The sequence below is a fragment of the Podarcis pityusensis genome, assembly GCF_964106645.2.
Source record: "Podarcis pityusensis genome assembly, chromosome: 17".
Taxonomy (NCBI): domain Eukaryota; kingdom Metazoa; phylum Chordata; class Lepidosauria; order Squamata; family Lacertidae; genus Podarcis; species Podarcis pityusensis.
This window is the reverse complement of record NC_138042.1, coordinates 29026260-29049907: the sequence shown is the minus strand read 5'-3', so window position 1 is coordinate 29049907 and position 23648 is coordinate 29026260. Positions and strand designations below refer to the sequence as shown.

At 44.6% G+C, this 23648-nt stretch overlaps 1 protein-coding gene across 7 annotated transcripts in view; it reads left to right on the top strand.

Annotated features, from left to right (window-relative positions):
- Window positions 1–23648, top strand: part of ZNF462 (zinc finger protein 462) — a 150064-nt gene that overhangs the window by 100619 nt on the left and 25797 nt on the right. For 6 of the 7 annotated variants that reach the window (XM_080986652.1, XM_080986650.1, XM_080986647.1 and 3 more), the window contains one exon: window positions 21334–21608. The exons of the other annotated variant lie outside the window; for it this stretch is intronic. In XM_080986652.1, coding sequence (XP_080842778.1) covers window positions 21334–21593 — 260 coding nt within the window. In that variant the 3' untranslated portion in view covers window positions 21594–21608. Of the gene's footprint in view, window positions 1–21333; window positions 21609–23648 lie in introns of those variants that run through there. 7 annotated transcript variants of the gene reach the window in all.

The following is a 23648-nucleotide window of genomic DNA, read 5'->3' as shown; positions in this document are numbered from 1 at the left end:
TTTCCAGCACCGCAGAAGCGAGTCCCTGCTCTGCATTGCACCAGTTTAGCACAGCACACGGGGACTCGCTGAGCGGGCAGCATGGTTCGGGGGCCATTTAAACAACCCCCGTGGGCTGCTTGTGGCCCACGGGCAGCAGGTTGCCGACACCTGTCGTAATGTCTATATCTATCTGTCTGTCTATCTATCTACCTACCTACCTACCTAAATGTTTGCTAAGCCATTTTTCTCAGAATGACCTAAAGTGGCTTATACTAGAAGTAATTAAGAACATCCAAGCTAAAACAATTGTTTACACCATGTGGCACTTTCCCCCCATAGAGGAAACAATGTAGGTTCTAATAAGATAATAGGGGTGGTATTCAACTTAAGTTTTGGAAATGAATAAACAGACTGTTTAATAGGTCTGTGCTGAGTAAAACTTAGTTGAATGCCATCCTTGGGAACTGATACTGAAACAAATATTTAAAGCTAAAGTTTCTGTTCTGCAAACTTCCGCACTTCAAGTTCATACCTTAATGCATTTGGGAGCTTTTCAGGAAAAGTTGTCGAAGAGGTTATTAATGTTTCCTTTTTTGATTTATGACTACATAATTCCTAGGAGGCACAGTATGCCGAGATTATATCATCTTGCTTTAAAATGTAGGGCCAATGCGATATCCTCATATGTTTTAATTTATTATTTTGTAATTTAGTAGTTGTTTTCAGCGTAAATGACTTGCTTTACAATTTGACAATGTGAAGAGCGTAGCTTTTCGGTTAATAATTTTATGCATTCGGATTATTGTTTGCAAAGTTCCAAATTACATGAATAATTTTATACCAGTGCAAATTCACATAGGACCTTTGGAGTGCACACAGTACACAGTTGTAATGGGAGATGAATTATTGAATTTGTATTAACTTTGAAAATCCTTGTTTGTTTCAGCTTGCTTTTTTTTTAAGTGTCTTTTGGAGACCCCTAGCAATTAAAACTACATAGCTATTGCTGTGAAAATCGCAGAGGGAAGGATTCAACTAATGAGTCCTATCAGCATAAGCCCTGTGCGATTCCTTCCACTTGCACAGTGTGGTTTCACCACTCTCCTCCCCCCCACACCCCCAAAATTATCTAATTATCTGAGGAGGGTGGGGAGGTCAGGAGAATCTCCAAAATAGTGGACTGGGGAGAGGAGGAAAAACAGGAATTGTTCCACTGGCAAGCCAAAATGATGGGACGTTGCCTTTGCACAATGTTGAATTCCTCCCATAGCAATTAAACTGCAGCACAACGTGTCAGTTTTGTAGAGATACCAAGAAGTGCACTAACACAGAGCGATCTAAACCCTGACAAACACAAAGCAGAGTGTGCAGTGCACCATCCCCAAGCCCTGTTGCTCATGCCAGCCACAGTAGGAGCATAGCTGTCAACTTACAAATTTGAAAATAAGGGACCAGCAGCCTTGAAAATAAGGGACCAGCAGCCAAAATAAGGGACCTGCAGCCTCCCCTGTCCCAGGCACTCCAGTCTTCCTGTCCTCCTGCAGTCTGGTCAAACTCATGCTGGTAGCTTCGAGAACACTGTCCAACCAACTTTGTAACCAGAGGTTCAACTGAATAGAATCTGAATCACATGCACCACAAGGCCTATGCAGCCTCAACTTAAGATGGCTCCCCGGCCTGGCTTTGCACTTCAAATTTTGCAGCAGCACGTGCAACAAAATGGCGCCCAGCATTCAAAAACCCCCTCAGCTTGCATTAACTAGCCACACACAAGGCATGCAAGCTCCACCCCCCAGTCGTTCTTAGACTTCTTATTGGGTGAGCAACACAGCCAAGCAACACAGTTGGAGCCTCCCTGGCCGGCAGGGAGGGAGGAAGAGGAGTTGCTTCCTTTGAAATTTAAGGGACATCCATCAATAAGGGACAGCAGCAGGACATGGCGCTGGAATAAGGGACTGTCCCTTCAAATAAGGGACACTTGACAGCTATGAGTAGGAGATGTGGTTAGTGGCTATTCCTTGAACCTTTTGCTGCAAAAGTTTTTGGCTGCTGTTGCTGATAGGCAGGGGCGGAGGAAGGGGGTGTGGTGGGGGTGGTCCACCCCGGGTGTCACCATTGGGCACTCACCGTGGGGCCTGCAGCATTCCCGAGCCACGCGTCCCTCCTGGGAGTGACACGGTGGCTTGGGTGCCCGCAGGCTCCGTGCTGCCCCAAATGGTCCGCCCGCCGCTTCCCCCTCAGCTATAGGGTGGCTGAGTGGGAGGAGGCAGGCAGACTCCTCAGAGGCCCCACGGAGCGTCCTGCCCCAGCTTGCCCTGCCCCTGGGCACAGGGCACGTGCCGCCCCAGGCACCCAATTGGCTTGCTCTGCCGCTGCTGATGGGTCCAAGAATTGGACTTCTCAGGAGATGCAAAGCGACCGGTGGCCTGTTCTCACCACATTTTGGGGATTTGTATTGCTTACCAACGGGACACAGGTGGCGCTATGGGTTAAACCACAGAGCCTAGGACTTGCCGATCAGAAGGTAGGCGGTTCGAATCCTCACAACAGGGTGAGCTCCCGTTGCTCGGTCCCTGCTCCTGCCAGCCTAGCAGTTCAAAAGCACGTCAAAGTGTAAGTAGATAAATAGGTACCGCTCTGGCAGGAAGGTAAACGGCGTTTCTGTGCACTGCTCTGGTTCGCCAGAAGCGGCTTAGTCATGCTGGTCACATGACCCGGAAGCTGTACGCTGGCTCCCTTGGCCAATAAAGTGAGATGAGCACCACAGCCCCAGAGTCGGCCACGACTGGACCTAATGGTCAGGGGTCCCTTTACCTTTACCTATTGCTTACCAACAGCAAGAGCTTACTGGGCACCTCCATCATCACCACCACAACCAGAAGTTACCATATTTTTCGCCCTATAGGATGCACTTTTTCCCCTCCAAAAATGAAGTGGAAATGTGTGTGCGTCCTATGGGGCGAATGCAGGCTTTCGCTGAAGCCTGGAGAGCAAGAGGGGTCGGTGCGCACCGACCCCTCTCGCTCTCCAGGCTTCAGGAGAGCTCTTTACATTTCTCTTTACATTTCCAACATGTATCTGATTCCGATTTATACATTTTTGCTAATTTACTAGGAGTCTATACATCACTTTCCACCCACAGCATAGTGGAATACATAATCACATGATGACAATCAGGTTCTTTTTAAATAAATAAAACAACAACCCTTTTTTTGTGACAGCAGGAAATGACCTCTCTGTTCCTATCTCGAAGTCTCTGTGCTCACTATCAAGTTTCCGCAGAAGGTTTCTTGTTCCTTGCCATCCAATCTGCTATGTTAATGTCTTTTTTTAGAAGAGTGAGACATAGATACTCCTTTTTTCTTTTCTTTTTTAAGGATAGAAAGCATTACAGTACCCTTCCCAGCTATTCCTGAATCAGGCACTTGTGCCCTGTACCTGCCAAGAAAAATATTTGTCCACTCGGAGTGCAGTTGTGGTGCCAGTAATGTGCAAAACAGAAGCTTCCTTTTTATCTTTTCCCTCCCCTTCCCAGAGCGTTTGCTGCAAGTTTTCTTCACAGTAAAGTGTTATTTTTCTTTCCGGAGTGCCCGAGAAAAGGAAGGGAAAGCCAGCCGATGGCAACAAAAATAGACTCTATCCCAAGCCCTCGCAACACACTTCGATAATTTACTGCAACACCCGAGACTATCTATTATTTCTCTCCTTAGACACTTGAGGTTTTCCTTTATCAAGAACCACTGCATCAGGAGGAGGTTGAGATGAAAAGTGCTGTGACTCAGCAGAACTTGGCTGAGGTGAAAGCTTTTTTCGTGGAGCTCCGTTTTCTCCCACAACTGCCTAAGAACTGTGCACACCTTGGCCAAAATCCCCTCTAGACTTGGAAGGTCATTGTAAAAGGTTTTTAAGGTCTCCACTATGGGAAACTGCTTGGAGCTCTACTGGGACAGGAAAATATTGGGGTGCATCTCCCTGTCTTCTGTTCTTCACCTCAAAACATGGCTCTGGCTGTGAGTAGATGCAGCTGCAATTCTAGGGAATACTGAGAAACAGAAGGCAGCAGCCCAGAACAACTAACCTTGACTAGAGACAGTGGATTTAACAAGCACAATTCAAAGTGTTGGTGCTGACCTTTAAAGCCCTAAACAGCCTCAGCCCAGTATACAGTGGTACCTCGCAAGACGAATGCCTCGCAAGACAAAAAACTCGCTAGACGAAAGGGTTTTTTGTTTTTTGAGCTGCTTTGCAAGACGATTTTCCCTATGGGCTTGCTTCGCAAGACAGAAACGTCTTGCAAGTTTGTTTCCTTTTTCTTAACACCGTTAATACAGTTGCGACTTGACTTCGAGGAGCAACTCATAGAACGCGGTGTGGTAGCCTTTTTTGAGGTTTTTAAAGACTTTGGTGATTTTTGAAGCTTTTCCAAAACTTTCCCGACACCGTGCTTCGCAAGACAAAAAAAATCGCAAGACTACAAAACTCGCGGAACGAATTAATTTCGTCTTGCGAGGCACCACTGTACCTGAAGAAGCGTCTCCACCCCCATTGTTCAGCCCAGACACTGAGGTCCAGGGCCTTCTGGCAGTTCCCTCCCTGCGAGAAGTGAAGTTACAGGGGACCAGGCAGAGGGCATTCTCGGTAGTGGCGCCTGCCCTGTGGGACGCCCTCCCAGCAGATGTCAAGGAAATAAAAAACTATCTGACTTTTAGAACACATCTAAAGGCAGCCCTGTTTAGGGAAGTTTTTTAATGTTTGATGTTGTTGTTGTTATTATTATTATTGAGACGCGGGTGGCGCTGTGGGTAAAACCTCAGCACCTAGGACTTGCCGATCGTATGGTCGACGGTTCGAATCCCCGCGGCGGGGTGAGCTCCCGTCGTTCGGTCCCAGCTCCTGCCCACCTAGCAGTTCGAAAGCGCTCTTAAGTGAAAGTAGATAAATAGGTACCGCTTTATAGCGGGAAGGTAAACGGCGTTTCCGTGTGCTGCGCTGGTGCTGGCTCGCCAGAGCAGCTTCGTCACGCTGGCCACGTGACCCGGAAGTGTCTCCGGACAGCGCTGGCTCCCGGCCTCTTAAGTGAGATGGGCGCACAACCCCAGAGTCGGACACGACTGGCCCGTACGGGCAGGGGTACCTTTAACTTTACCTTTATTATTATTATTATTATTATTATTATTATTATTCTGTTGGGAGCCACCCAGAATGGCTGGGGAAACCCAGCCAGATGAGCAGGGTATAAATAATAAATTTGCCACCTCCTCCTCCTCCTCCTCTGGCTGACTGAAGTGAGCACACCTTGTTCCTCTCAGCTAGCGCAAGGAGCAGCAAATCCCCACCCCAACCCCACACAATATTTTCATTCGGAATAAAAAGCTGGGAGCGAGGAAGTCAGTAGGTTTCCTATATAAGGAGGGGCTCATATCTCCATCATGTAGCTTCACAGTACCCCAGAACTGAACCTATTATTTGGAATTGGTAAATATTGCTTGTAAAATTCTTCATTGTTTCTGCTTGAATGAATACTAGACAGTGGTACCTTGGTTTACGAACTTAATCTGTTCCGGAAGTCCGTTCTTAAACCAAAGCGTTCTTAAACCAAGGTGTGCTTTACCATAGCAGCGGGGGACTCAGTTTACAAATGGAACACGCTCAACAGGAAGCGAAACATGTTCTGCTTCCAAGGCAAAGTTCACAAACCAAAGCACCTACTTCCGGGTTTGCAGCGTTCTTAATCCAAGTTGTTCATAAACTAAGCTGTTCTTAAATCAAGGTACCACTGCCAGGCGGCAGCAGACTCCTAGAAACCTGTCTTAGTTCAAAGTTCACAGTAGCTACTAGGTAAAAGCATAAATGCTGTAAATGCTGCACATGCAAACACAAGGAAAGCAATATATATATATATATATATATATATATATATATATATATATATAAACTTCCTTCGCGCATACTTTTTTTAGTGGGATAGCAAACAGAAATTCTTAGGCATAATGTTATCTGCAATGCTGAAATGCTTTTATGCTAAAAGGAAAACAATTAGCAACACCCCATGGAGTTTAAGAATTGGATATTGGTTAATATATAAATTATTTGGAGAGAAAATCCATGTAAACACTATCAGATAAAGAAGCAATAGGACACTTGCATAATCTGCTATTGATGTCACAGCAACCTCTTAATTGGGGGTGTGTTCTTAGTTATCTCATAGGTTTCGTATCCCTTTTCCTCTGTCTCATTGTGAAGATAAGGAGGCTTTTGCTGTGGTGGTGCCAAAGATCAAGAGACACAGGATATAACTTTTCTGTCGAGGTCCAGTTTTCTGAGTGGTTGCTGAAAACTTGCTCCTTTTTTGGTTTGGGGTGGGCAGAAGGTAGATAAGATCTACTGGTTAAAGACCAGTTGATGCCTTCTTTCTTCTTTGGCTATGACTCATAGCCGAGTAAGGTTGGCTTCCATAAACACGGTTTTAACAGTGAGTCCGTCAGTGACCGTGGAGCCCAATTCTGAATCCGTAAATGACTAGGTGATGTACAGAAGTCAGCAATACATTTTTGACTCCCTGTTCAAGATCAACAAGAACAAAAGCTCCCCTCTGCCAAATAGAATTACAGTGGTACCTCACAAGACGAATGCCTCGCAAGACAAAAAACTCGCTAGACGAAAGGGTTTTTTGAGCTGCTTCGCAAGACGATTTTCCCTATGGGCTTGCTTCACAAGACGGAAACGTCTTGCAAGTTTGTTTCCTTTTTCTTAACACCGTTAATACAGTTGCGACTTGACTTCGAGGAGCAACTCATAGAACGCGGTGTGGTAGCCTTTTTTGAGGTTTTTAAAGACTTTGGTGATTTTTGAAGCTTTTCCAAAACTTTCCCGACACCGTGCTTCGCAAGACGAAAAAAATCGCAAGACGACAAAACTCGCGGAACGAATTAATTTCGTCTTGCGAGGCACCACTGTAGATTATTAGAATCTCTGGTTTGCAGCGACTCAAATGTTGATTTGTGCTTGTATAAGAGGGCCATCCCAGTGCATGAAACATAAGGTACAATGGGCAACTGCCTCCACTACTTGAGCCACCATTTTGCATTCAGCTTCATTTGATTGACTTCAAAATAATAATAATAATAATAATAATAATAATAATAAACAGATTAGATCTCACAAAGTAAACCCACAAAGCCAGCCCCTATCTAAATGATGCTCTGAAGCTCACAGGGCCATGTTGATTCTGTTAGTCTTTTGAACTCTAGCAGTGAGATCGGGAGAGGAAGATGCAGCACCAGTAAAAAATAACACGTAAAAGCTTCCTCTTACTTGAACAGAGCTTTAGAAATTACCAAAGTATACAGTCATACCTTGGATCCCGAACGCCCTGGAACTTGGACGTTTTGGCTCCCGAACGTCGCAAACCCGGAAGTGACTGTTCCGGTTTGCGAACATTCTTTTGGAACCCGAATGTCTGACGGGGCTTCTGATTGGCTGCAGGAGCTTCCTGCAGCCAATCAGAAGCTGCAGTTTGGTTTTCAAGCGTTTTGGAAGTTGAACGGACTTCTGGAACGGATTCCGTTTGACTTCCAATGTACGACTGTAATGTAGAACAGAACTATGAGAGAAGAGTTTCTAGGAAGTGACACACCATCTTGGTAGCATGCGATAGAGAGGCTGTCATTCGCCCCATCTTTTGAAGATGCAAATGAGACTAAACTGGCTGTGGGAAATTGGGAACTTGAATGGTGGTAAACATCTCTATTACCTCGGCTGCAGTACAAACAAATGAATGTGTGAAATAAGTCAGGGGGGAAGTTCCAGGTTATCTCTGACTCTTCTTGGCAGAAAAGAGACGCTGTTTCCTCTTAACCTTCATTTCTGCTTATCCCTCACTTCCTGTGGTGTCTCAGCTGATCATGCAGCATCCCCAGTGATACGCTGACAAAACTCCTATATTTTCATAGGCAAAAAGAGCAGTGGGTGCACACATGTTAGAACATATTTGAGGTGGGAGTAAATGAAGAAGCAAGAGGGCGAGCTGTCAGATCTAGAGGATTATGCCCTTCCATTCTGCTTCGCTTATTGATGTTGTGTTTTCTCAGCATGGACCCAAGAAAGATAAGAAAATATTGGCTGTGGCACAGCTGAAGTTGAGCGCTTTAATTTCCCATTAATTTCAGAGCGAGAAGTTTAAGCACACACCAAAAGCAGTGGAATGTTTAAAGTAGTTCGGCTGGCCAGTGCTTCCAGTACCATAATGCAGGTTTTTCCGCACACACTACTGTAAGGTCTTTTTCCTATATTTGGGGTTGTTCTGAATACTTGGGAGCATGTGCGCAATTGTGCACAGACTTCAAGGGCAGAAAAAATAAATGGTCAGGTGCTTTCCTGATCAACTCCCCAATTTCAATTCTTTCCCTCTCTTTCTGTAGGTTTATGTCGATAACTCCAGTTACATTTATAATTTATGATCCATTGCACTGTAAGCTTTTATAGGGATAGCCGCCCAGAATGGCTGGGGAAACTCAGCCAGATGGGCGGGGCATAAATAATAAATTATTATATATATATATATATATATATATATATATATATATATATATATATAAACAGTGGTGCCTCGCAAGACAAAATTAATCCGTTCCGCGAGTATCTTCGTCTAGCGGTTTTTTCGTCTTGCGAAGCAACCCTGTTAGCGGATTAGCGCTATTAGCGGTTTAGCGGCTATTAAAGGCTTAGCGGATTAGCTGCTAAAAGGCTATTAAAGGCTTAGCGGCTTAGAAAAAGGGGGGGGCGGGGAAAAAATCTCAAGACTCGCAAGACATTTTCGTCTTGCGAAGCAAGCCCATGGGGAAATTTGTCCTGCGAAGCGCATTGAAAACGGAAAACCCTTTCGTCTAGCAGGTTTTCCGTCTTGTGAGGCATTCGTCTTGCGGGGCACCACTGTGTATATATATATATATATATATATATATGCGGTGCGGGTGGTGCTGTGGGTTAAACCACTGTGCCACTTGGGCACGACCGATCGAAAGGTCGGCGGTTCGAATCCCCACGACGAGGTGAGCTCCCATTCCTTGGTCCCAGCTCCTGCCAACCTAGCAGTTCGAAAGCACACAGTGCAAGTAGATAAATAGGTACCACTCAGGCAGGAAGGTAAATGGCGTTTCCGTGCGCTGCTCTGGTTCCGCCACAAGCAGCTTAGTCATGCTGGCCACATGACCCGGAAAAACTGTCTGCAGAAGCAGACAAACGCCGGCTCTCTTGGCCTTTAAAGCAATATGAGCACTGCAACCCCAGAGTTGTTCGTGACTGGACTTATTTGTCAGGGGTCCCTTTACCTTTATATATATATATATATATATATATACACACACACACACACACACACACACACACACATATATATATATATATATATATATATATATATATAATAATAATCAGTGGTAAATTTTCTTTTTAAAGACTCCAGAGCAGTATGGGGTCAGGTGCCTTTTGAATTCATTTTATTTTTTATTTTTTTTTAGATTAAGTTCATTTCCCTTCTAAGTCAGTTTGACACTTGTATAAGAAGTTGTACAGCGTTTGTCCTCTGTAATCCATTCAGACCTGCACACGTTTATAATTCAAAGGGGGAGGAAGATTTAAAAGTTTCAAAGGAGCATGGATAACAACCTTCACCCTTTTTCAACAGCTAACATTCCCACAGTCCACATCTTCCTGTTGCCCTCTGTGGTCCCTTCTATATAGTATATCCTTTCAATATTTTTTATTTAAGAGGCCGGAGCTGATCAAAGGATTCCAAATCCTGCCTTGGTAGGCTGTTGTATAATTTCTTGGTGGCCACAAAAAGAGAGTGGAATATATATACTCCCGAATGATAGCTGCATTTCTTTCAGTGCTCTGAGCTTTTATGGCAAACCTTCATTTACACGGTCTTTTGATGTCTGCCCCAGGCTCCTTTTATAAGTGTTTAAAACTTGGAGGCTGTGTCCTTCCAGATGGATAGATTGGGTTTGTCGTTCAGCTTCATATTGCCCACAGCAGGTTTGCATTGCATATTCCATTCATTCCCATGTTCTTCTCGTGCATGCACCCCCATAAACACACACACACACACAAACCCAATATGTGACACCAGGTAGGCTACCCCTTGAGATACAGGCTTTGGCTGTCCAACCTTCCTGGGAGTGTGACATTAAAAAATAAAAATAAATAAAAAAGCTTAAGAAAATTGCACTATTTTATTTATTTATTTTTCAAATTTTATTTATACTTTTCAAATTTAAACATTTCATTAATTTTACAATCATTTCTACATTTCAAAACTTGACTTCCTTCCCCCTCTTTCTTACATTTCCTTACATTTATTTTTAATATCCCATGCATTAACTTAATTTGCTCATTTATTCATCTACTTTAATTATATACTCTTATAAAACTGCAGGTCATTACAACAGTTCTGCCAATGATCTTATCTGTTTATAATTTATCTGTAAATATTCAATAAACCATTTCTATTCTTTTATTTTAAAAAGTTTGTTATTTTGATTTCTTTTACTTCCGGTAAGTTTTGCCATTTCCGCGTATTCCCATAAGTTTTTTCATCCATTCTTCCTTTGCTGGGACTTCTTTCCATTTTGGGGCGAGTAGCATTCTGGCTGCTGTAGTAGCATACATGAATAAGTTCTATACATTTTAGATAGATCTGTCCCTATAATTCTCAAAAGAAAAGCTTCTGGGTTGTTGTTTTTTTACAAAGGTTATTTTGAACATCCTTTTCATTTCATTATACAGTGGTACCTCAGTTTAAGTACAGTCCGGTTTAAGAACGATTTGGTTTACAAACTCCGCAAAACCAGAAATAGTGTATTGGTTTGAGAACTTTACCTCGGTCTAAGAACGGAAGTTGAACCGTGGAAGGGTACCGGAGGTGGGAGGCCTCATTAGGGAAAGTGTGCCTTGGTTTAAGGACGGTTTTGGTTTAAGAATGGACTTCTGGAACGGATTAAGTTGGTAAACCACTGTATATCATTTCCCACTATGGTGCTACCTCGGTTACAGACGCTTCAGGTTACAGATGCTTCAGGTTACAGACTCCACTAACCAAGAAATAGTACCTTGGGTTAAGAACTTTGCTTCAGGATGAGAACAGAAATCACGTGGCGGCGGCAGCAGGAGGCCCCATTAGCTAAAGTGGTGTCTCAGGTTAAGAACGGACCTCCGGAACGAATTAAGTTCTTAACCCGAGGTACCACTGTATTTTAGTCTCCCATCATCACCATTATGCACATGCAGCAAGCAGCAGGAGAGCGCCGTTCCACAGATGTTCATTTGTGTCTCCCAAACAAGGTACCGATGCTTTTGAAGGATGAATCTGCAGCTCTTGGGAAGAGGGGGTCACTGGTGTGGGGCAGGACCAAAAATGGCTCCTACTGTCTTTAACAGCCAAAGCAAGGTAACAGCAAGCCAGTTGCTGGAATATTAGTGAAAGGGAGCTGCTGCAACAGCCCCAGTCCTGCCGGCCACCATGTGAACATTGCTCTTTAATTACATCTCGACTTCTTGGTTACCTTTCATCTGCAGTAAGAAGTTGGCTACGCAGACAGTTCATAAGCTAATAACCATATACCTGTTAAAAGGGACGCGGGTGGCGCTGTGGGTTAAACCACAGAGCCTAGAACTTGCCAATCAGGTTGGTGGTTCGAATCCCAGCGACGAGGTGAGCTCCTGTTGCTCAGTCCCTGCTCCTGCCCACCTAGCAGTTTGAAAGCATGTCAGAGTGCAAGTAGATAAATAGGTACCGCTCCAGCGGGAAGGTAAACAGCGTTTCCGTGCACTGCTCTGGTTCGCCAGAAGCGGCTTAGTCATGCTGGCCACATGACCCGGAAGCTGTACACCGGCTCCCCTGGCCAATAAAGCAAGATGAGTGCCGCAACCCCAGAGTCGGCCACGACTGGACCTTTTTTACCTGTTAATCAGCGGGCACAACCAATGCTGTTGGCTTTTCAGCCTTGGTCAGTTCAAGGGCTACATCCACCCAGTCACCCTTGCTTGAAAATGAAGGCTCTATCCAAGGGCATAAGGCATAGCTATGTGGCCTTTTATAATACCTTCCTATACTATTTTATCCATTTGTCTCTTTGTTTTGCTTGTAGCCCCTTTCAAGTGCCTCTCCCTCGATATCTGTGCAGCTTGGAATGAGCAAATCTGAAGTGCTCTTGAACTCTTGCTTCCCTATCTACCTGCTTCCCTGTACTCCTGCCAGACATTTCTCATTGCTATTTAACGTGTCGCTTTAGGGTGAGGGCTCTCAGACTTGGGAGGGCGAGTAGGGAAAGAAAACAAAGGGTGGAGTTCAAGGCGGGTGACTGATGTTGCTCACTTGCTGATGCGTGTGGGAAGTCGGAGGGCTGCGTTGTTTTTCATTTCCTTTTATCTGCACGTGGTTAATCTCTTCGCAATTAATTAAGCCCGGCTATTTCCACAACCCAGCAACCATAATCACACCCAGCACCGCTCTCTGTGTTTGTGTATCTGACCATGTGAAATTTGCAGTCGGAAGTCTTGATTGCTTTGATCCATATATGTAACTTAATCCCGGTCTGCTTACAAACGTGAGGATCATAGCAGACACCTGCAGCCCACGATGCTTCTCAGGTGGTACAGCAGGAGTTGTGGCTGTAGACTGAAGTTGGGGAAATGGTAATTGTTCTCTCTTTCTGTCTCTTTTCTCATGCACTCATGTTCTGCTGACTTTTGAACTTAACTTTAGTAAGCAATCGTTATTAATTTACCCTCCCTCTTAGGACTCCGAGAACACAAACTGTTGCTGCTTTTGTGTTATGTACAGTACTGGGGCATGGTGGATGGGTTTGTGCTCACTTGGCAGCGTTAGAAACTCAGATATAGAAGCTAGGAGCCAAATGACTTCTTAAACCAAGGTTAAAAGTAAAGGACCCTTGACAGTTAAGTCCAGTCGCGAACGACTCGGGGGTTGCGGCGCTCACCTCGCTTTATAGGCCGAGGGACCCAGCGTTTGTCCGCAGACAGTTTTTCTGGGTCATGTGGCCAGTATGACTAAGTGGCTTCTGGCGAAACTAGAGCAGCACACAGAAACGCTGTTTACCTTCCCTCCGGAGCGGTACTTATTTATTTACTTGCACTTTGACGTGCTTTCAAACTGCTAGGTTGGCAGGAGCTGGGACCGAGCAATGGGAGCTCACCCAGTCACGGGGATTTGAACCGCCAACCTTCTGATCGGCAAGCCCTAGGCTCTGTGGTTTAGACAACAGCGCCACCCGCGTCCCAAACCAAGGGTACAGTCAGCAAAACGGAATATCTAGTTGACATTTTGTCAACGATGTAAGCATACAGCAATGCTGCCCTGACCCTGCTATATGTCCAGCACTGGTCCTGACTTCTTACCCATCTTGGTTTGGGCATTAAGGGTCTGTAGCTACCTATGCTAGCTGTCAGCATTTAGAGATTTTCATCCTTCTTTGAGTCCTCCTTCACCGTTTGGGCTGTGCCGCCCTTTCCCCCTACTCTTAAGAAAACTGCATTGTATAACTACTTACTTTGACCATACATTTGCTAGGTCAGAGGTTTGGTGATCTTTAATATATTTTTGGTAACCTGTAGAAGCCACAACTCAAGGTGACGCAGTGGATCACAAAACCTCTTGGGTACTGGACTCTAAAGAACAACAATTACAAGTATCTTGGAATCTGCATTGCAGGCGACGACGTTTTCCAGTGCCCTCTTTGGAAATCTGTAAACCAAGGTTCCTCTGAGATGGAGGAACATGACGTGGCAGCCTGCCAAGACACCTCAGAGGCTTGCCATGCACTTGTGGCAGCCCATCAGCCACCTGCCAAGCGCCCCTTGTCCTGCTTGTTTGGGAGGGAGATGGGCCAGGGGCGAGGAGCTGCCACTTCTGATCAGCGAAATCTCTGCCAGGAGAGAGACAAACTAAGTTGCATCCAGCAAGGTTTATTTTGGCCGCTGTTGTTGTTGCTGTCGTTGTTGGCTGTCCTAGCCCTTGCCTTCCTCAGTTCCTGCCGGTCTTGTATACCAACCTTTCCCTCCCCGCCACTGCCCCCCCCCCAAAATATCCCAAATCATGCTGCCAGTAACATATAATTAAGATAACTCAGGCTTGCGTTAATTATTTTGGGTGCCTTGCCATGCTCTTGCAAGGACTATTGGCACATGCTGTGAAGTGCTGGCGACACATTTAGCAGAAAAGACGCTGGCACAGGCATTGGGGCAGAGGTTGATGCCTGCTGATTATAGTCCGCATTAGCGGAGAAATAACTTTCTTTAAAATAAGATTGAAATCTCTCAATGATTACATTTTATTTCAGCATTGTTTTGTTACCTTTGTACGATAGTCTTTCGTAACGCATGCTTGGCCTCTCCCATTGCATGCGTTCTGATTTCAAAGGCAAAGATCCAAAAGGACATGGCTAGTTATTGAGGAGCCAGATTGGTGTGTAGCGCAGGGGTAGGTACCCAATTTGGTGCCATCTAGATTAAAGGTAAAGGGACCCCTGACCATTAGGTCCAGTCGTGGCCGACTCTGGGGTTGCGGCGCTCATCTCGCTTTATGGGCCGAGGGAGCCGGTGTACAGCTTCCAGGTCATGTGGCCAGCATGACTAAGCTGCTTCTAGCAAACCAGAGCAGCGCACAGAAACACCGTTTACCTTCCCACCAGAGCAGTACCTATTTATCTACTTGCACTTTGACGTGCTTTCGAACTGCTAGGTTGGCAGGAGCAGGGACCGAGCAACGGGAGCTCACCCTGTCACGGGGATTTGAACCGCTGACCTTCTAATTGGCAAGTCCTAGGCTCTGTGGTTTAACCCACAGTGCCACCCACATCCCTGCCATCTAGATTAGGGCTGGGCGATGTCGGGTTTCCAGCATCGCAACCTATATCACCAGCTAAAGATCACCAGGGCCGGATTTAGGTTTGATGAGGCCCTTAAGCTACTGAAGGTCATGGGGCCCTTTATACGTCCAGCTGTCCTTTGTCAAAAACAAATTGTCGCTGTTTTTTTGTGTTGAATATATGCTATATGGTAATTTATGGACCTAATAGGTATCTAAAGCCATTTGCACATACAGAATGTAGGCACCCTATATATAGAAATGAGCAAAGCAGTGATACTTTAGGGAGCAGGCTAGCAGGTGGGCCCCATTACTTACATTATAGGAGCCTACATGACACAAAACACTGTTGCTCTATGTAGGGTTTTTTTTAAATTTGTTTTTTATCTTATATTTTGGAAATGTACATCCAGGTTTTCTTTCCCTTTAAGTTTTTGGGGGGTCCCCAAGAGAGTGGGGCCCTAAGCTATAGCTTGTTTAGCTTACACGTAAATCTGGCACTGAAGATCACGATATACTGATGTATCACGATGTCTGAAATAAGGGTGGAACTACTATGTCGAGGCGAACAGCAGGGCTAAGCAATACAGTGGTACCTCGTGTTACATGCGCTTCAGGTTACAAACGCTGCTAACCCAGAAATAGTACCTCGGGTTATGAACTTTGCTTCAGGATGAGAACAGAAATCGCGTGGCGGTGGAGGGAGGCCCCGTTAGCTAAAGTGGTGCTTCAGGTTAAGAATAGTTTCAGGTTAATAACGGACCTCCGTAACGAATTAAGTACGTAACCAGAGGTACCACTGTATCAGGTTTTCAAATTACAATGTCTGAAATAAGGATGGAGCTATGTACAGTGGTGCCTCGCAAGACGAAATTAATCGGTTCCGCGAGTGTCTTCGTCTAGCTGTTTTTTCGTCTTGCGAAGCAACCCTATTAGCGGCTTAGCGGCTTAGAAAAAGGGGGGGGGAGAGGAAAAAAATCTCAAGACTCGCAAGACATTTTCGTCTTGCGAAGCAAGCCCATAGGGAAATTCGTCCTGCGAAGCAACTCAAAAACGGAAAACCCTTTCGTCTAGCGGGTTTTCCGTCTTGCGAGGCATTCGTCTTGCGGGGCACCACTGTAGAGGCACTGGCTGGCTTCGTGGTTTTCCCCGCATTGTGGTTTATGCCAGCACCTGCTCTTGTGAGGAGAAGGGGAGAGCTGAGCTGGCAGAGTTAACAAGGGCTGCAGGAATCGAGAGAAGCATTGGCTGGCTTCCCCGTTTCCCCCACATTTTGAGTTTTGCATAGCGGACGCAGAAACACACATTGTGTATATTGCCAAGTCAAAAATTATGAAACCAATATGACGATATGGACTTCAAACCAGTTTTGGGCGGCATATATATGACCCAGGCCTATTCTGTATACTTTCGGACTACAGCTTTCATCATCCCTGACCATTGAGCCAAGGCTTACAGAAAGTTTGAATTAGAATAGAGCATATTTTAATTAAATGTTTTCTTAAGAATCAGCAGAGTAGTAGTATTTCTCTTTCTCCCCACCCCGCCAAGGTTTGTTTGTTTGTTTCTTTGCTTTAATTTATCATCGCATTTATACCACGTTCTCTGCTGCACAGAGGACACCTAAAGCCATGCAGAATATGATTAAAAACAATACAGAGCTAAGCAAATAGACTAAAACATAAATTCCATTTAAAAATTAATAATATTGAAAGCTCCCCCCAAAATAATTGAAAGACTGTTCTAGCACGTGGCCTCAAAAACAAGCATTTTGCTTTTATATAAACTTAAGAAATTTTATCACAGAAAGGTACTTGTGAAAAATTATGTCGTTTTAAGTCTTATTATTTAACAAGTAGGAAACCCACATCTGTATATCAGTACTGATTACTTTTAATCAAAAAAATTAATACTCATTTAGGTTGTACTGAATTTCCAAAATTAAAGAAGCAAAGTGTGAGAGGCGACCAAGGATGCCAGAGAGGACTATAAAAAAAGTTAGCCATGAATGCAGACAGCCTTGTGGGAGGAAATGGTATTTGCAAATCTGGGGGTGGTTCACTGTTCCAAGTATCCAGTTGCCGTCTGATCGTATATTTCCCCGAATTGGAGTTGAAAATATAAACTGACAAAAAATGCACACTGAACATGAGAAATACAAATTAGCTTTATATTTCCTTCCTTTACAATTCTCCAGATAAAAACATTGATCTTTCTACTGCTCCCTTTTTCCTTTTCAGCTGGAAGCGAAAATTTCTTCTAAGCTGTGTTTCATTTATTTATTTGTTGCAGCTTTACCTATCAGACTGTGTGTTATGTGCAAAAGACCAGGGTTAAACTTCACATCTCTCTCTCTCTATCTCCGTGTAAAGGAAACAGTAGGAATATCCAGTAGCAGGCTCTAGGGAGAAAAGTAATGTATTAAAAACTTTTACCAAAGGAGATCTGGTTAAAAGATCTATCTTTGGATCGTCTTGGAAATATTACTATATAAAGGGGGGAGGGAGGTTCTTCACAGCCCTGTTTCAAAAAACTACCATTGGTTCTCCCAATGAATCCTGAGAACTGCAATATGCTTTGAGTTAGGAGGAAACCCTTCACAGAGCTGCAATTCACCCTTAACAAACCGCAGTTCCCAGGATTCCTTAATTGTTTAAAGTGGTATAAAAGTCTTTTAAACATATGCTTTGGATACTATGGGTTTGAAAGGGAACATCTAGGTGAATCTAACCAGAACGCCTTTGCAGACATCTGCATCATTCAGCTATTCTAGTCAGGCATTTAGCTTTGACCACATAGTGTTCACCATATATATTATGGTATATAAGGCTTGAAGAATAAAGGCTGCAAGACAGGAAGTCTCCTGTTCAGCTGTTGCTTTTATTATTGTTTGGGACTTTTGTTGTTCACCCCCACCCCACCCCAGCAAAACAATAAATCATAATCATGAAAATACTTTTTCATTGGCTATGGAGTGTTTCCTGCCTTCTGGCTGTCGTTATTGATTGGTTGAATTGTTAGCATCGCTTTGGGGAAATTAGTCTTCCATTGCCTCAGGTGTAGAGTTTTAACCCCCCCCCTTTCCTCCCCCCCCCCATCATTTTTAATTAAGAGCCTTTTATCACCAGGATTATATTAATCTGCCGTTATTTGTTCCTTTGACAAATGATGGGGAGTTCTGTGGATAAAACCTGTGAATCTCTAATCTCCACATTCGAAACAGGAGTTCAAGACCCCTGATGCAGAAGTTGTCATCCGTGCCTCTGCTTTTCCTGCCAGTCACACAGCTCTGGCTTCTCATGTTAATGGCATTTTGTGTCCGCTGAACTTTAGTTTTGTGTGTGGGCTCCCCACCCCCATTGTACCAAACTTGAGAAAGCAATTTACGCCATTGGACATTCCCTTTAGTGAGATCTGGAATCTTTCAAATATCCCTTCTTTCCGTAGACCCTCAGACACAGGTTAGCTTCCCCTCCCCTTCCTCATATTGTTCCATAACTTGTTTTCAGCTTTCACGAAGTAATCTGATGATCAAATTTCAGGGTGGATTAAGTTTCCCATCTATTTTCTCCATTAAAAATTACGTTCATTCAAATCAACAGCTTTAGACAGTATGTAAACGGATGTGGCTATATTTATGTCCAATGTATTGTTCTGGTGTACTTTATGCATTATAATAGAAAGGAGGAAGATTTGTGGTAATTTAATCTGCTTCACTTCCACACTGTATTGCATCTTTCAAACTTGAAAGTTTTTATTAGGCTCATATTCTCTGGGATTCCCCCCCCCCCGCCCCAAACTATATTTCACAATCAAATTTAAGCAATTCCAATTGTACAATAGTAATTTATTTATAGAAGCTAAATAAGAGAAGCTAAATAATTTATTTATAGAAGCTAAATATGGGACGCGGGTGGCGCTGTGGGTAAAACCTCAGCGCCTAGGACTTGCCGATTGTATGGTCGGCGGTTCGAATCCCCGCGGCGGGGTGAGCTCCCATCGTTCGGTCCTAGCTCCTGCCCACCTAGCAGTTCGAAAGCACCCCTAAGTGCAAGTAGATAAATAGGTACCGCTTTATAGCGGGAAGGTAAACGGCGTTTCCGTGTGCTGCGCTGGTGCTGGCTCGCCAGAGCAGCTTCGTCACGCTGGCCACGTGACCCGGAAGTGTCTCCGGACAGCGCTGGCTCCCGGCCTCTTAAGTGAGATGAGCACACAACCCTAGAGTCGGACACGACTGGTCCGTACGGGCAGGGGTACTTTTACCTTTTAAATAAGAGTAGATGCTGGAGCAATTTGTAACTTCACCTTTTCCTCCTCTACCCGACTTCAAGAATAAGTTTGAAAGACTTACTGGCCGTGTTAACACGTTAATAACAAGCGGACTTTCTTACTTACTGTGATTGAGCATGAATGGTGTTCAATTGCTTCCTCTGCTTCTCTCCTTGTGTAAGCCGGATAAACAAACCAGAAATTCTTATGACTGAACCAAGGCTTGTTTGCTAATGCTTTACAAGCCACACAGTCAAAAAGCCAACAAAATATCTTGGCTTGATTTGAATGTAATGGGCAGGCAAAGCTTGCTGGTTTGGTTAACCCACTCATACCAGGAGAAGGGTGATTGGACAGCATGCAATTGTGTGCTGCCCATTCACACTGTGATAAGCCAGGAAGTCGGGCCTATTGTTATGTGTGAAAGTGGCCAGTGAGTTAGGGGTTAGTATTCATTAGGTAGAAATTGAACAAAGACTCTACAGCTCTGTCCTTTTAGGTTGTGCATAACAACAAAAGTTCTCTTCATGTTGCGCTAGCCGTAATTTTTACTTATAGCTGTGACCAACCATTGTTGGTTGAGACACACCTGGTGCTCTCAGGGGCTCGTGTTTGCATGCTTGAGCTCTCAATGAACCTGATGAACGTCACCCAAATGTGTGAACTGTATCCATGGGGGGGGGGGGGGGAGTGTTCTGAGTTGACATGACGTGCAAGTTCTATCTGTGGTGCTTAATAAATACAGTCGTGCCTTGGATCCCGAATGCCTTGGTACTCAGATGTTTTTGCTCCTGAACATTGCAAACCCGGAAGTGAGTGTTCCGGTTTGCGAACGTTCTTTGGAACCCGAACGTCTTCCAATTGGCTGCAGGAGGTTTCCGAACGTTTTGGAATGGACTTCCGTTCGACTTCCAAGGTACAACTGTATGCGAATCTCATTCCCCAATGTAAGTCCTTTTTCAGTGCTGCGAGTAAGTGACAACTTGTGCACATGTTGAACCAGGCAGCCCGGGAGGAAAAACTTGCAGCACAAAATGCTTGCCTGTCTCGCTTTGGTTTCATTGAAATTGAGCAAGATACAAAGCTTTTATTCATTTAAAGGAGTGGTTTTATTGTGATTGTTTTATTTAGAAGATTTATAAACCCGCTAATCAAAAAAGGTCTCCAAACAGCCTAGAAATGAAGTTGTAGATAAAACACAGCTAAAACCCACAAGCCAATTTTTAAAAAGAAAAACCATCCAAATTAAAACTCAAATGAAATCAATATAAAACAAATATAAGTGTCTAAATTATGTGTCTGGGTAGGCTTGCCAAAGGTTTTCAGCAGGTGTCTAAAATCATATAGTGCTTTCCCCATAAGCCTCTGGGAAACTGACAGAGCCATATGATAAAAATAAAACCATTGATGAGAAAGGGAAGCAGAGGAGGGTGTTATCCACCTGTTTATGGTGCCCTCCTAGGGATGTGGGTGGCGCTGTGGTCTAAACCACTGAGCCTCTTGGGCTTGCCAATCAGAAGGCCGGCAGTTCAAATCCCCGCGACGGGGTGAGCTCCCAGTGCAAGTAGATAAATAGGTACCGCTGCTACGGGAAGGGAAATGGTGTTTCCATGCACTCTGGTTTCCATCCCGGTGTCCCGTTGCGCCAGAAGCGGTTTAGTCATGCTGGCCACAGGACCCGGAAAGCTGTCTGTGGACAAACGCCGGTGCCCTCGGCCTGAAAGCGAGATGAGAGCCACAACCCCATAGTCGCCTTTGACTGGGCTTAACCGTCAAGGGGTCCTTTGCCTTTACCTTTTGCCTTATGGTGCCCTACTCCCCAACCCTTAGGTGACTTTGCTCAGATCTCTCCCACTCTGCAGTGTAGCAAGGCTCAACAGGGATGTAAGACAAGGTGAGGTCCTGGACACAAAGGTTCAGAGCAGGGGAGGTTCAGGCCTTTGACAGTGGAGTGTGCTTGGAGAGAGAGGACAGTAGCACATTCTTAGGCCAGGGGGCTGGCCCCGGCCCCACAGATTCTTCCAGTAGTAGTGCTTTTTGGGACTGTCCCTGAACACCCTCCCCCTTCAGGCACAGAGCCCCCATCTCCATCAAGAGGAATCCAGCTCCTGGTCATCCCAGGTAGGATCTCTTAGATCCATTGTGCTTATTCAACAGGTTGGCGTTACCCATCTCTTCAATTTGCCCCCCAACAGATTCTTCCTACTCGGAACCCCCTGATGTCCAACAGCAATTGAACCACTACCAGTCGGCAGCTCTGGCAAGGAACAATAACAACATTAGCCCCGTCCCGCTTTCCGGAGCAGACCAGAAAACTGAAGCCATCCTTAACTGTGAATTTTGTGAATTCTCCTCGGGTTATATCCAGAGCATTCGCCGTCATTACCGTGACAAACATGGAGGGAAGAAGCTCTTCAAGTGTAAAGATTGCTCCTTTTACACAGGCTTTAAGTAAGTATTTGTACAAAAGAGTTTTCTTACAACTTCGGTGGACTTTTGTGGTGAAATGCATAGGCCTCGTTCAACTTGTCACGCTGTGCCAAACCGTGGCTTATGTGTGAGCACATGAATGTGCATGTTCCCGGGTAGTTGCTTTGTCTCTCCTCAGTTGTTCTTCAGGTGTGTTGCACTGCGCTAAGCCATGGTTTGGCTTAGCATGTCATCCAAGCCCAGGGTTCATGGTTTAGCTCTCCCAGACAAACCACGAACTCTGAATCATAGGGTAAATCTTGCTGGTGTAAGATTAGACATGCATACAGCTGTAGGTGTTCTGCGCACTGCAAAATCCTGCAAATTATGTTGTGTTAAAAAGTAGTAAGCTGTTTGTCCCCAACATGATAGGAAATTAAAATGGGAGCAGTGTAAGACCTAACTCCAGCACAGATTTGGCCATATTTTGGCCCATTCTGTTTAGCTGGCAAATATGCCTAAATCTATAGGGATGCGGGTGGCGCTGTGGGTTAAACCACAGAGCCTAGCGCTTGCCGATCAGAAGGTCAGCGGTTCAAATCCCCGCAACGGGGTGAGCTCCCGTTGCTTGGTCCCTGCTCCTGCCAACCTAGCAGTTCGAAAGCACGTCAAAGTGCAAGTAGATAAATAGGTACCACTCTGGCGGGAAGGTAAACGGCATTTCCGTGCGCTGCTCTGGTTTACCAGAAGCGGCTTAGTCATGCTGGCCACATGACCCGGAAGCTGTACGCCGGCTCCCTTGGCCAATAAAGCGAGATGAGCACCGCAACCGCAGAGTCAGCCACGACTGGACATAATGGTCAGGGGTCCCTTTACCTTTACTTTTATGCCTGTATCTGCATTGGAGTTACTGTAGGTATATGTTTTGCATGTCTGCTCAGCAGTTAGTCTCACTGAGTTTGGTGGGGCTTATTCCCAGGTAAGGGAGTATGGGATTGCAGCCTCAGTTTGGGGAATGGGCTGGGCCAAGTTGTATCTTGCCTCTTGTCCCTTCACATCTGTTTCCAGTCTTATTCTGCCAGAAGCCACATTTCCTTCCATCAAAAATGTGCAGTTTTTCTTGAAACACAGATTTCAGAATTAGAGTGCATTTCTGTTGTTTTTATTAATTGTTCTTCTGTCCTGCCCTTTCTGCTGGAGGAGCCCAGGGCAGCGAACATTAACCATAAAATCCATGATAATCATTCACAAATTCATTAAAATTAAAATTCAATAAACCTCTCAAATAAAAAATAATTCTCTTGAGTGGTGTACATAAATAAGTTCTGAAAATTTATTAATTTGAATAATTAAAACAATATGCTATTTGTAGGCTTAGTATTATTATCACATGGGGAAGCAGAAAAGTTGTGTTTCATATATGAACAGAGGTGTAGGAAATAGGAAACACAAAGCATTGCACTTGTTATTCCTTCATTCCCCCCCCCCTTTTTCAAATGTCTAAAGCCCCTCTGTCAGTTGAGGTTTTGCCTATCACTGGAGATTAGTCCAATCTGTAGTATTATAGTACCACAAGCAACATGGTGATTTATTAAAGTCCTAATGCATTGCAGGTTGAAAACTTTAAATAGTATAATTCGCAATGCTATGTTCTGTATGGAATTACTTCTGAGACCGGTCATAAAAGTTTGTATGCACAGGGGAGAAAATACGAAAATTCAGGAGTGCAAGAAGTGTGGATGTTTATTCATATGTACCAAAACCTGTTTGTGTCTATTCTTAAAAACAGGTGCATGGGCTATTTGTGCCATATTACATTTTGATGCACTCTAAAAACACAAGTTGGTGACTCCAGAGAATGCACCTGCCTTCCCAGAAATAACTTGGGAAGTAGCCTTCACTGCCATCTGTATTTTCTGCTTTGAGTGAAGGTGCAAGGCAAACTCTCCTGACACGAATCTTCCCACTGCCTCTTTCCCCTTATTTCCTTTAGTTAGAGGTTGACATTTGCCCTGAAGCAAGAGGAATTTAGAAACCAGCCTAGGGGAAGCAATAGTGAATTCCTATTGACTGTGTAGTGTTCTGCAGTCAGCAAAACCTT